General features: G+C 53.1%; 4 protein-coding genes across 4 annotated transcripts; 3 read left to right on the top strand and 1 right to left on the bottom strand.

Moving 5' to 3' along the window:
• Nucleotides 1-767: 767 nt before the first annotated feature.
• MRS44_010582 (uncharacterized protein) lies at nucleotides 768-1,250 on the top strand (the record flags this gene model as incomplete). Its single annotated transcript, XM_046284552.2, has 1 exon — nucleotides 768-1,250. One exon carries the CDS (start codon nucleotides 768-770, stop codon nucleotides 1,248-1,250), a length of 483 nt encoding a protein of 160 aa, XP_046128388.2.
• A 737-nt stretch (nucleotides 1,251-1,987) lies between these two features.
• MRS44_010581 (uncharacterized protein) lies at nucleotides 1,988-4,090 on the bottom strand (the record flags this gene model as incomplete). Its single annotated transcript, XM_065620172.1, has 5 exons — nucleotides 1,988-2,185; nucleotides 2,229-2,400; nucleotides 2,710-3,698; nucleotides 3,751-3,899; nucleotides 3,976-4,090. The coding sequence occupies 5 exons, from the start codon at nucleotides 4,088-4,090 to the stop codon at nucleotides 1,988-1,990; spliced, it is 1,623 nt and encodes a 540-aa protein (XP_065476361.1).
• Nucleotides 4,091-6,742: 2,652 nt separating this feature from the next.
• On the top strand, nucleotides 6,743-8,029 carry MRS44_010580 (uncharacterized protein; the record flags this gene model as incomplete). Its single annotated transcript, XM_046281514.2, has 3 exons — nucleotides 6,743-7,627; nucleotides 7,679-7,758; nucleotides 7,810-8,029. The coding sequence occupies 3 exons, from the start codon at nucleotides 6,743-6,745 to the stop codon at nucleotides 8,027-8,029; spliced, it is 1,185 nt and encodes a 394-aa protein (XP_046128391.1).
• A 790-nt stretch (nucleotides 8,030-8,819) lies between these two features.
• Nucleotides 8,820-11,356, top strand: MRS44_010579 (uncharacterized protein; the record flags this gene model as incomplete). Its single annotated transcript, XM_065620171.1, has 11 exons — nucleotides 8,820-8,844; nucleotides 8,902-8,934; nucleotides 9,144-9,187; nucleotides 9,241-9,281; nucleotides 9,335-9,362; nucleotides 9,419-9,707; nucleotides 9,763-9,770; nucleotides 9,854-10,026; nucleotides 10,135-10,153; nucleotides 10,204-10,932; nucleotides 10,982-11,356. The coding sequence occupies 11 exons, from the start codon at nucleotides 8,820-8,822 to the stop codon at nucleotides 11,354-11,356; spliced, it is 1,764 nt and encodes a 587-aa protein (XP_065476360.1).
• Between the last annotated feature and the right edge of the window lie 1,336 nt (nucleotides 11,357-12,692).

The following is a 12,692-nucleotide window of genomic DNA, read 5'->3' as shown; positions in this document are numbered from 1 at the left end:
ATTTACCTTGCTGATGTGGGAACAGAGGCTGAGGGACCACATGAACACGTCTGCACCCCAAGGCAACTCTCCATCTTAAGCTTCTTTGTTTCTATTATCAAGAGATCGTTCTAGACGACGGCTCAACTACATTTGTAGAACTAGGCCTACCACAGATATAACGGCAAACGCTCAAGTGTGTGCGGGAGCGTAGTTCTGGGCGTGGTTAGGATTGTAGTGAAGATGATCTTGGAGAACAATGAACATATGCCAAGGCTGAAGCGAATTGGGTCCCTGTCTACCAAGGTGCACATGTAGGTGAGGAAGTCAGCAGCAAGCCCATAATGAGATGCCGTGAGTCGGTTAGCACAACGCGTTCTTTGAAGTTTGATCCATAGCTAGTTCATACCATGCCAGATGAACAAAGCTGTTGTTCTCTAGATTAAACCCCCTTTACGCTTTGTTCACATGATAACGATGTGTGCGGAGGATGACCACTGTTGCTCATGAACAAGTCCACCACTCGACTCTTTCTCCAAGGGAACTCTTTGTTCCCATTGTGAACCACTTGCACTGATCGAGGGTTGGATCGAAGTATTAAAAATAGTCTCATCCCCTCGCTCGTCATTCAGAATCATTCCAACCAACATCAATTCACAAACTCACCTGTTCCAATTGTTCCAATTAAACTGATTCACTCATTACCAGGGTTATATGAGCAACCCCCCAGTTTCAAGAGAAAAGGCGACAGGTGAGTAAGTAATACACTACACCAAAGGACACTCATCATGGCACAGTACCTCTGCTATCAATGGATACACCCCGACCACGATGCCTGGACCTGCGCGGATAGGAAGTTTGACAGTCTCAATGAGAACGCCAAGGTCAAGCTGCAGATCCCGTGGATCAGGTGGCCCGAGGAAGAAGACGAGGAAGGAAGAGAACACACGATCCACTGGAAGGACATCTACAACAGGGCCGTTGAAGCCGTGGACCAGTGGGCCTACGTTCTAAGGCAGAAGGTGAGCGGCGAGAACTTTCCCCGGCACGAGATTCTATCGTGCATGATCCAGATGCATGAGCAGCTCCTCCACACGATATTCACGCTTCGAGAGAAAGACCGGCATCTGAGGTTGTTTTATGGCTTCGCCGCCGATCGTGTAGCCGTGCTTGAGGAGATCCAGCAGTTGGCTCTGAAACAGGTTGTCTTTGTCGTCGGCGGCAGGGCCAGGATCCGGGAATATGGAGGGTATGAAGTGCTGCTAAAGTGAGCGTGCCAAGCTTTTGATAGGATCATGCATCTCTGATAACTCCCTGGCCCCTGGAGGACTGAGGCTGGTTTTGTGAACCGTGTCACTTGGATGGTGACACAGAGCTACGAGTTAGCTCGATTATATATATATTTATATATATACACTAATCAACTTGGTGAGCTCCATGCGAGCCCGTCTCTGCGAGATGCTCTAGTTTGTACAAATATATTCTGCCCCTGGCGCTGAAAGCTGATTCCTTGAGGTGACAAGAAATACCACATTGTATACGCAAGCACATGCAAAAAAGACTTGCCCTTTCAAATAGATACCATACACATGGAGCCAGATGTTGAAATGTCTTTGCCGGGAGCGAAAACAGACACTGGGCACACGCCCTTCTGTATTGTTTCTCTGAAGCCTCGCGACTCTGTTCTTCCACTATACGAGTGAGCCTCACTTTGCTCACTTCAGACCAGACTCTCCGTCGAGTAACCAAAAGACAAGTGCAATGATATTCCTACCCATGACCAAGACTCCCGTAGAAGTGTTTTTTGTTCCATGTACATGCATGCATGCTGCTTTGCCAACAATAGAGCCACCCGCAATCAATACCCCCTTCCAATCCATTCATGCCTCTTCCATTCCCTTCATTTGCTCTGCATCATACAATGAGCTTCCGCCACCTCATGAAAATTCCGTCATCGTCCCCCGATATAATGTCATGTAGTTATTTCAATGTTACAGCTCGGGCTCCTTCACTTCCCAAACATGCGCATAACAATGCGCTTGGCCAGGCTGTACAGGGCGTCGAGGCTCGCTGACAGACCGGCTTGTACACGGATCGGTTCTTCAGGCTGGGTGAACCAAAAGGGCCGTCCGTGATCCTGGTTGTATGTATCGTCGTCGCCCGGCTGGAGTTGTCGCTTTCCTCCCCTTTCGAATATCCAGGTGACCTGCGCATTCCGGTTTAGATGGTATTGCCGCGGGCATATCGACGTCGGCGGCTGGGGGTGCCTGGGCCGCCTCGTCTTCTTTATAGTAGTAGTTGATAATGTTGATGTTGTTGATATAGCATGTCTTTTTGCTCTCGTCTGTGTTTTGCTCCGGCGCACGGTTCTGCCGCGGGTGACGATGATTCCCTTTTCCAAGAAAAAATCCATTAGACTTCCTGTGGACTCGTATAGTTGCTTCGCGGGGGCGCGTTGACCACCGCCTCGGCGTCGCCCACCTGTTTCCGTTCCGAGACCTCCCGGTTCCGGCTTTGCAGTCGTTTGCGGAGAACCCAAGGGGGAACCTGAAGGTTCTGTGCGCCGGGGGCGTCTAATTGCTATTGGAGGGGCTCGGACGACGAGGACAGGCGGTTCAGGTGGAGGTAGACATCGGTGCCGTAACTGGAGAGCGTGTTAATCATGAACTTGGGTCGTCATATGCGGGGAAGAGTGGAGGTCATGATGGGGCCTCAGGGTTGCAAACTTACCCTTCCATGCTGATGAGCTTCAGATCTCCGCCAAAGTAGCGCGCGTATAGACGTGAGATGGGCAATCCGTATCCGAATCCAGCCATTGGGGCCTTGAAGTCGCTCTTGTCGAAATCAGGGTCCAGGCTCGGCGTGCGGTCGACAGTGGTGTACATGTAGGTCCAGACGAGAGGAATGGCGCTGCGAGGGATACCGCCACCCTCATCGGAGATCTTGATGGTGATATCCTCCTTGCCCTCGGCCACAATAACTTTTGTCACAGGGAAGGCCTGCTTGTCCATTCCGTGGGTCTCGACGACGGCGCGTAGCGAGTTCTTGAGGGTCTCGAAGAGCATGTGTGACAGGTGACCGGGAACGTACATAAAGTTGAGGCTGGGGTTGCAGACGAGCTGGACCTTGGGGGCTTCAAAGAGGCCGTAGTGATCTTCGCAGACGAATCGGGCGTTCTCAATGGCTTCTTGGGCGAGGTCCTGGACGTTGGTCTTTGTGCAAATGATTCCGACGTAGGTAGGGTCGCGGTGGTGGCTCTGGTCCGTTAGGGCGATGTGTTGGCCGATGAGCATACGAATACCGATACGGGACATGTAGAAACGGTCGAGGAAGGACTGAATGGTGCTGTCGATCTGCATTCGCTGGCGACGTCGCTTGTACTCGAGAATACCCTGGGCCATGGTAGTGACGACGCCATCATGACGGCGCTTGATGTCGTGGAGAGTCTGGGCGAAACGTTGGTTATAGAGGTGGAGGTCGGCGGGCCAGTCACCAGTGTCGTCGACGACGGCAAAGTAACGCCGCGTCACGGCCTTCTTTCCGTTGCCGTTTCCATTGTTCTGGAGACCTCCCCAGCCCGAGGACTCACCCTCGTCAATTGAGGGATTGGGGGTCGCGGGAGGGAGGCGGAAGGCCTGTCGGCCGAGGGTCTTGCTGGGTTTCATGAGGCGGGTGCGTACATCTTGGGGGAGCTCTGGCCGGGGGAGTTGGGTGATTTCCTGCGGCCAAGTCAGTTTGGCGCCTTCAAGGAATTGGCTCATGAGCGCATACCTCAAAAGACTGGGCGTACCAGTCCTTGACCTTGATCACCGAGGGCATCTCATTGAGACCATCTGGGAGCTCGTCAAGCTCTTGCACACGGTGGGCCAGGCGAATGGGTAGCTCCTCGGCGAGGAATTGGGAAGCTCGGAACAGGGTTCCTGAGAAAATCAAGAGTCAGCGCGCCTGTGAAAGGTCCGGGAGTCCTCAATGGGCTCAAGGCGAGCAGAAACGTACCGACCGAGGGCTTCTCGCCAAACTGCACCATCTGGCGCAAGCTGACACCAGTGGCGGGAAACCTGGCATAGTGACGGATGGTGTCCATCAGACGTTCTGAAGCCTTCCACGACATGATGGGCAGCGGGTTTCTATGTAGGAGAGGCGGGAGAGGCGATAGAGCACGAGGAAGAGAGAGGATTCGGACTCGGAGGCAGGCTCGGACGGACGGAGGGAGAGACCGGGATCCCGCTGCGGAGGGCGTCCGAGAGAGTTGGAGACGAAGGACGAACTCACGGCGTCGTCATTGAAGAAGAGCCCGAGATGTTGAAGCAGAGCAGACGGCGGGCGCGTGTCGTGAGGGAAAGGAATTGGCCTCGGCTGCGGGGGAGAATGGGAGAGTGAGTGAGTCAAGGATTTGGAGGAGGAAGGGTAGGTAGGTAGGTATCAATTGAAGGCGGCCCCGCGGTGACTAGACTGAAGGGGTGCGAATAGCGGGAGAAGCCGAGGCAGTCCGGAGGTACGTATTTCTTCGGTCAGCGGCGTGTTCCCTGCTTGTGCCTCTCTACGATGGAGAATGAAAAAGAAAATATGGTAGAAATTGGTGTCGCGTGAGACTAGAGGAACAATAGACGCGCACAATGGAAGATCCCGGAAAAAATAGAGTCGAGATGAGAAGGGGAGCAAGAGCAAGTGGAAGAAGACGGGACTAGTAAAGCCCAAGGTCAGGTGCGGGAGTGCTCGGTTGATGAGCACCTAATGATGCTTTCGGGGTTTGGGGGGGCCAGCAGCAGGAAACACACATTGCCGGGGATAGCTAAGGGATATGCATTGCTATGACAAGGGGAAAAACGTCATTGAGACCTCCCATCTTAGAGAGGTACCCAGGACCGGCTGCTCCAAAGTGGGATCGAGTATGGGGAAGCCCATCCATTTTCTCTCTGAGGGGGGCACATGATGGGGACGCTTTTACGGGGACGCGGAGCTGTGCCTTTGCTTCCCGGGGTGAAGGATACGGGCCTACGGGACTGTAGAAGAAACTAGATAATTGCTCAAGAGAAGGTTTCTGCAAGCGGTCAATCTCTTACAAAAGTGTCTTTGTTGAAGGGGCGTGTAGACTTTTTTTCCTTTTTACGGGGTTGACAATCTGAACCTTTTCCCCGCCGGTCTCCGAGCTCAGATGTCGGGGTACGGTCGACTCACCTCGGGGAAATCTCCGGGGGCCCGGGTCAGGCCATGGAGGCATGAACGGCGCACCACAAATCGACGAGATCTGGCTACAGGCCGTCATTTGAAGGGAGAGTTAGGGCCTGGGCCTTGCTCGCGGGGGAAGAACCGCGACTCGCAGCGGCAAGCTCGGGGTGAGTGGAAGATGTTCTGCGTCGGAGACAAGGGTTGGCGAGAGGTCGAGAACGGAGGCGAGGCGCTGTTGCGAACATGGCGTCCAAGAGACGTGTTGCGTCTGAAGGTTGCTCGTTATGAGAACGGACTGCCTCATCGGGATATTGAGAATCAATACTTTACTGGACCTGTTTCCATCCTCCTTTTTCCTAGAAAGGAAATCCCGCTACTCAGATGCGTAAATCATGAGATACACTCAACTATAAACTGCCCATCTATGCTCCGGCAATCAAGTTCCCCAGACTCCATCGAGCATCCATCGTTGGAGGCGCCGCCAGGCCCTTTCACAAGCCGTCTCGGTACCCCACACCCCACCTCCAATCAGGCTCAGCTCGGTCACATGCCGACCAACCGCTGTCAGTTTTTTAAGAACAATGCAAAGGACATGTTGCCGGGGCAAAGACCAGCTGTTGTCAGAAGCGGAGGCGCCGCTGTTGATCCTTTGTCTCTGGTGTTGCTTTCGTCTTTGGCTTTCGAATCAGGTGACTTGTCACGCGGGGAAGAATCTCGCCTAGGGGTCTGAGGACAAAAATGAACAGATTGGAAATGAGTGCCCCTCGAATGTCCATCTGTGCTGCAGTAAGGGGGTAATTACGATAGTGCTTTTTCCCTCGATCGCGAGAGTGCATTCATCGGAGTATTTATGTCTCACCACTTTTATTGTCACCATTGTTACCGATGAAATCCCTATTCACCTCTTCAGAGTCGAGTTTTAGCCACAACCTTACAAGGCCAGGCGCTTGGTGGCCGATACCTGTGTCGCAGCCAAAAATAGGCGAGGCATGACGTATCTCAATTTGATGTTACATGATTGGTCCGGATTAAATATGGGGCTGGCCCCGACCTGCTTAAGCGCAGCCAAACAGATTCTCCTCCTCCACTGACTGCATCAACCCAACCCAAATGACTCGACCCAAAGCCAAAGGGAGAGACTGAGGCCGCACGCGCGACAGAGACGCAGATTTCCCAGGCTTGCCTTGTGGCCTTGAGCTGATCTATCGATTCATCGTCTTACTTTTGACGTCCTTGCTTCGCTTCTCTCTTTGCGCCCCCTTTCTGGGGCCTCCTGTGGCCCACTGGGCCCTTCATTTGGCAGCCCCCCCGGCCGACCAAGTTTGAGGACCACGCCCAAAGCTACGCCTTTGGTTGGTGGATGTGCTCCAGCCTCCCGCTTCTCCAGGGGAGTCGGTGAGGCTTAGTGCTCTTTTTTTCTCTCGTTTGTGCGATCCACCCACGGCCACGTCGTTCGTCTCCTTTAGGCGGGTGTCTTGGAAAGGTTCTGGTTCTCAAAAAGGGCTTGTGAGGCTCTGGTGAGCTGTACTGTCAAGCCAGGTCAGGTCTTGCTGCACATACCGACCGAGTCCCTCTATTTTGTCCACTCGCAACCATGGATCTCGCTGCCATCGACGAGGATCCTGCCGCTGCCATCGCTGCAGCTGAGGCCGCCGCAGCTGCATCAGTCACCGATGAGCAGCTCATCTTCTCGACGCCTGATCGCAAGATGCCCATCTCAAAATCTTCGTCTACCGCGACGGCCCCAGCCACCGGGTATTTTTCTTACGGCAACGACTATCGCAGCGACTACCGCCATCGCTATCACGACGACCATGACTCTGTCCCGGATCAGGACCTTCCCGGCATGAGGACGCCCTCATTACTGTCTAGTCCGAGTGTCGTTTCTAGTCTCGGCTTCTCCACTGGACGGTTGAGCCCGCTGCGGAGGGAGCTCTCTGGTTCGAGGCATTCTTCTCATCATGACCAAGAGCCTAATGACGCCTCACCAACTGCCCGACGGGGTGTCCGTCTCAGCCGGAGCAACCGCGACACCCTCGCCCGGCGTCTGAGTCAACTCGCTCATGAGCTCACATCCGGCAATGATGATGTTGATGATGTTGACGTCGACCTCCTCACCGCTCAGCTGGACCACCTGGAAGCATCCACCAGAATGAAGAAGACAGTCTCATTCTCATCTAACCCATCCACCCCCTCACCTCGTCCCACTCCCCGACGGCCCCTGAGCGTCGACATGCGCAGTCCCGGCGACTCCTTGTTCAGCTCTCCGGGTTCATCCATCTTCCGGACCCGCTTCTCCGACTTATCAGCGTCTATCCGGAGGGACCCCGAGCCGGAGCCGGAGCCGGAACCTGACCCTCCACCCAACATGGGTATGACGGTGGCTCAGGCCAAGAAGGTTATCAAGGAAGTGACGCAGCTCAACGAGGAGATGTCTCAGCTCGTCGCCAATCTCAAGGCTCGCCAGGAGGAGTCGGAAGTAAGCTGCAGTTCTTATCTCTTGTCCCAGTCGCCCTAACACGTCCTTTAGCATATCCAAGGTCTCCTCATTGAGCGTGCCGAACGTGCCGCCCAACGCATCATCTTTCTTCAGAACCGGGTATCTCATCTGTAAGTATCCCGGCAAGCCTTCTGCACGTTCTTCTCTAACACACAACGCAGAGAGCAAGAGCTTCGCGAAAATGACGACGAGCTCCAGCATCTACGGATCTGTCTCAAGGCGGTTGAGATCCAACTGCCTCCTCATCCGGACAAGGAACTCCAACGATGCCTCTCTTCTTTCAAGCAGGACTACCAAGCTATGAAGCGCAAACGTGTCAACCGCACTAGTATCGCCAGCCTTTCCAGTCTTGGTTCTCCGTACCCTGGTTCGCCAGCATGATGAAGTCCACGCTTTAAAGGGCAGTGGCACGCGCAACGCTATCACGACTTTAACGACACGCATTATTCTACTATATCTCACGCGCCCAGCGACTGTTTACGCTTGCCATGGTTCACTCATGTCCCACGACACCGGCCTCAAGGCCACCCATCTCATTATCCACATGTCATATCACTGTCATGTTTACGCGCTCTGTCTGCGTCCCGCTCCCGAGCACCGCTACTAGCACAAATCACAGATACCCCCTTTCTCAATGCAAGCATTCACATTCACATATTTTTCACTCTTTGCATAGCACCGGTGTAGACGGCATTCAGCAATGTTTTTCCCAACTCGTGGCACAAAAGTCCAGTACTAATCGAGTGGAGCCTGGCCATAGAAAGTCCTGTTTTTCCATTGTTTTTACTATAATCTTGGTGTCAGGCATGAAGCAGTAGGGATTGCTTCATTGGTTCATCATAGTAGTGTCCTGTGAAAGGATAAATTAACTGTTTATTCCATCGAGTACCAATGTGAGACCGCTGCTAATCAACTGCGCGATGAGCGAATCGGGCATTGCCGAAAGTCAAAGCAGAGCCTCACGGATGACGATTCATGGCATCGAGGAAGAGTCAGAGTCAGAGTCAGCGTCGAGGTTGGACGCCCAGTGCATTCTCTACTCACACACTGTGCGGCCCCACCCGTATCTAATCTGTGCCTCTATGGAGCCTGGCAAGCGTCGAAATTTTTCAACTTTCACGAATGCTTCATCCGTCACCACCAACAAATCACCTTATCCCCGACCGACAAGATGAAGTACGTTCTAGTTTCTGGAGGTATGTACTAAAGTATTGATTTCTCCTCTGAAACCTCCATATTAACGTCGTCGTTAGGTGTCATCTCCGGCATTGGCAAGGGCATCATTGGTACGAAGTCAAAGCAACACCGTGCCCCTCCTTCACCGTAACTAACTCTTGTTATCTCGCATGCAGCCTCCTCGTCAGGCCTTCTTCTCAAGACCCTGGGCCTCAAGGTCACGGCCGTGAAGATAGATCCTTATTTGAATATTGATGCCGGCGAGTCCCCAACAAATGTAGTTCCCCAGGCAGAGCTATCGGGCTGACTGGGAGTCAAGGCACCATGAGTCCCAAGGAGCATGGTGAATGCTTCGTCCTCAACGTAATGCGCCCCGCTCCAAACTCGGACGCGCAACCTCTTGCTGACTGGGTTAGGACGGTGGTGAGAGTGATCTTGACTTGGGCAACTATGAAAGGTAAAATCGCTATATCCGTGACTGAGAATGCCGTCTGACTTGACCGTATCAAGATACCTGGGCCTTAATCTCACAAAGGAGGTAAGCTCAGTTTGCGCCCACGTACTCTTGCATTCTCCTCTAACCCGGATCCGTAGAGCAACATTACCACTGGAAAGATTTACAAGTATGTCTGCGAAAGAATCCCTGGCCTTGAAAGCGCCAAGACTAAACCCTGTCAGCTTCGTGCTATCAGAGGAGCGAAAAGGTATACCGACCCAGAAGGACTTGCAGCCATCGCGAAAGCTGACAAGTTTTGTAAAGGCACCTATCTCGGAAAGACCGTCCAGGTCGTGCCCCATGTCGTAAACGCTATCCAAGACTCTATCGAGCGTGTTGCCAGAATTCCCGTTGACGACTCGGGAGATGAGCCTGATGTGTGTATCGGTATGTTTTGCACCACAGGCTATAGATGAAGCGCCCTTTGCTGACCATGTCCAAGTTGAGCTGGTATGTAACCACGAGCCCAGGCGGAGTCCTATGCTCTAGGACGCTTCGCCATCTTGTGCTACCTGAAACTTACCGTCCATCAGGGAGGTACCGTCGGTGATATCGAGAGCATGCCCTTCGTTGAGGCGTTGACCCAGTTCCGTCAACGAGCTGGCAAGGGCAACTTTGTCAACATCCACGTTTCCTACGTTCCCGTCATCCACGGAGAGGAGAAGACAAAGCCTACGCAGCACTCTATTCGTGGAGCCCGTCAAGCGTGAGTTTGCATCCCTGTGATTGTATTGAGTGTTTCTGGGTCTGAGTTTGCAAACTCGCCCTAGCAACGCAATACATGTTTGAACCAATTTGCTAACTAGTGCTCCAGGGGTCTTTTGCCAGACTTGGTTCGTACTTGGGACTTAAGTACTTCAGGGACAGCAGCTAACCTAGGTAGATTGCCTGCCGGTGTGAACGACCTCCTCATGAGGCTACAGTTGCCAAGATTGCTAGCAGCTGCCACGTCGATATCGAGCAGGTTATTGCCGTGCGGGATATGGAGACCGTCTATCAAGTTCCTCATCTCCTCATGACTGAGGGCCTGCTCCAGCAGCTCAAGACGGGCCTGCAGCTGGACAAGCTGACCATCCCCCCTGCCCTCGTCGAGAAGGGTGCCCAGCTGTGGGAGGTGTGGCAGAAGACAGTCAACCCCCGACAGCACGTCGACCGGGTTGAGATTGCTCTGGTTGGCAAGTACGTCGAGACGCACGACACTTACCTCTCGGTTACCAAGGCGCTGGAGCACTCTGCCATGCGATGCCAGAAGGCTCTTCACATCAAGTGGGTGGACTCTGAGCACCTGGAGGAGTCGACGCAGGACGCCGACCCCACAAAGTACCACAAGGCCTGGCACGAGGTCTGCACCGCCGACGGCATCCTGATCCCCGGAGGTTTCGGTTCCCGCGCCACCGAGGGCATGATCAAGGCGGCGAGCTGGGCTCGCACGAGAAAGATCCCCATGCTGGGTATCTGCCTGGGTATGCAGGTGGCTGTCATCGAGGCGGCGCGCAAGCTCTGCAACCTCAAGGATGCTGCTTCGGAGGAGTTTACCGCCAATGCTGAGCACCCCGTCATCATCTTCATGCCCGAGGGTAGCAAGACTGAGAAGGGTGGTACCATGAGACTTGTAAGGATGTTTCTTGTTTATAACTAACACCTGCTGACTTGATATATAGGGATCTCGAGCCACTCACTTCCAGCCCGGCAGCGAATGGAGCAAGCTCCGAGCTCTGTACGGCAACGCAGACGTTGTCCACGAGCGCCACCGACACCGCTACGAAGTCAACCCCGACTACGTCGAGCAGCTCGAGGGCGCAGGCCTGCACTTCATCGGCAAGGACGACACGGGCAACCGTATGGAAGTCGTCGAGCTCAAGGACCACCCCTGGTTCGTGGGCGTCCAGTACCACCCGGAGTACCAGAGCAAGGTCCTCAAGGCTTCTCCCCCTGTCCTCGGTTTCGTCGCTGCCAGCTCCGGATGCCTCGAGCAGATCACCAAGGAGATTCTCCTGGAGTACCAGAACGGCGTCGGTGAGGGAGTGCAGTTTTAAAACTAGACTTTTTTGATTCCCGGAGGATTGACTTTTTCGGCGTTTAAAGATTGTCACAGGATGAAAGGGGGCTAGATGAGTATACAAGGGGGGAAGAAAAATGTATTAGAAATGACCCTTTTTGTTTTAATAGGCCGAGGTTTTCGTGCTCTTGAGGTGAAAGGTGGTGATCAATCCCACCTAGTTAGACAACGCTATAGATGGCTGGGCACTGAACCTCTCGCGAATTTTTCGCGATGATGAATATATCATGTATCAATTGAATCGCATCGACTTGCTGGGGCGTATGCTTAACTTAACTGGGGTTCTAACAAGCTCCCATTTTACCTATTGCTACCTTGGGCCCGGTTAAAATTGCAGTGAAGTGACACCCGTCTGCTGGATCAGGTCGTAGTCTTTCAGGCGCGATTCTTCGGCCGGATGTAAGGTCATACTAACATGGGGGTTGCTAATCAAAGGATAAGGAGTCATCGATTCAGGTGTATTCTCGTGCCAGTGAAGCTGCTGTTATGAATGTCATCCAACACCCAATCAATCACTGAGGCTTCCCGTAGCGAATCCTCATCAGTTTTTCTTCATGTCTTCATCTAACAGCAATTCAAGAGTAGGAGGAAACAGGCTCACATTTTGCCTTGTACTATCTACTGCTGCCTCGGGCGGGGTTAAAATTGCAGTGAAGGCCTATCACACTTCTGTGTATTGCGACCCTCTGGCTACTTTGACGTACAAGCTACTGTACCACAAAAGTAGTCCTGCGTTTGCGTTGGGCGGGGTTAAAATTGCAATGAAGAGTGACCGGATCAACACGGCCGTATTTGTATGTGAAGCTCCGTCTCCGGCTGGATGTCAGGCAGATCATGCTGACACGGCGGCACAAACACACAGGCGTCATTTACTAAAACAATAAGGAAGCGCCGCAGTTCATATTCTCTATCGTGTAAGCGAAGCAGCTGTTGTAAGGTCCCATAAAGGTCCTCGACATCCAACCTCTAGGGTTGTCTTTGGCGAGCCCGTCAATCGTTCTTCACTCATATTGTAGCAGCTCCAGAGTAAGAGAAAAGTAGTCGGGGTAGATTGGAACTCCTACAGAATTCTTCCTGATCATTTATGTGATACTTCTACTCCCTGGGGAATGGACCGTCAACGTTCAACAACTGGTGTGTCAATTCTACCCCCAGGCCTTTCCTACATTCCCCTGAACAGTCCCCCTCGTCAAGGCCACTTTGATCTACCAAAGCTCATTGATCTTCGATGAGGCGACTTTAGGCTCTGGTTTTTTCTCGCGGCTCAGGACTCATGAATCCAGCCTTGCTCTGCCGTGTTCTGCGTGGATACC

This window comes from Fusarium solani (genome assembly GCF_023522795.1).
Source record: "Fusarium solani strain SB1 chromosome Unknown bctg00000006, whole genome shotgun sequence".
NCBI lineage: Eukaryota > Fungi > Ascomycota > Sordariomycetes > Hypocreales > Nectriaceae > Fusarium > Fusarium solani.
Note: the sequence above shows the minus strand (reverse complement) of the source record. Positions and strands in the feature narration are given on the sequence as shown.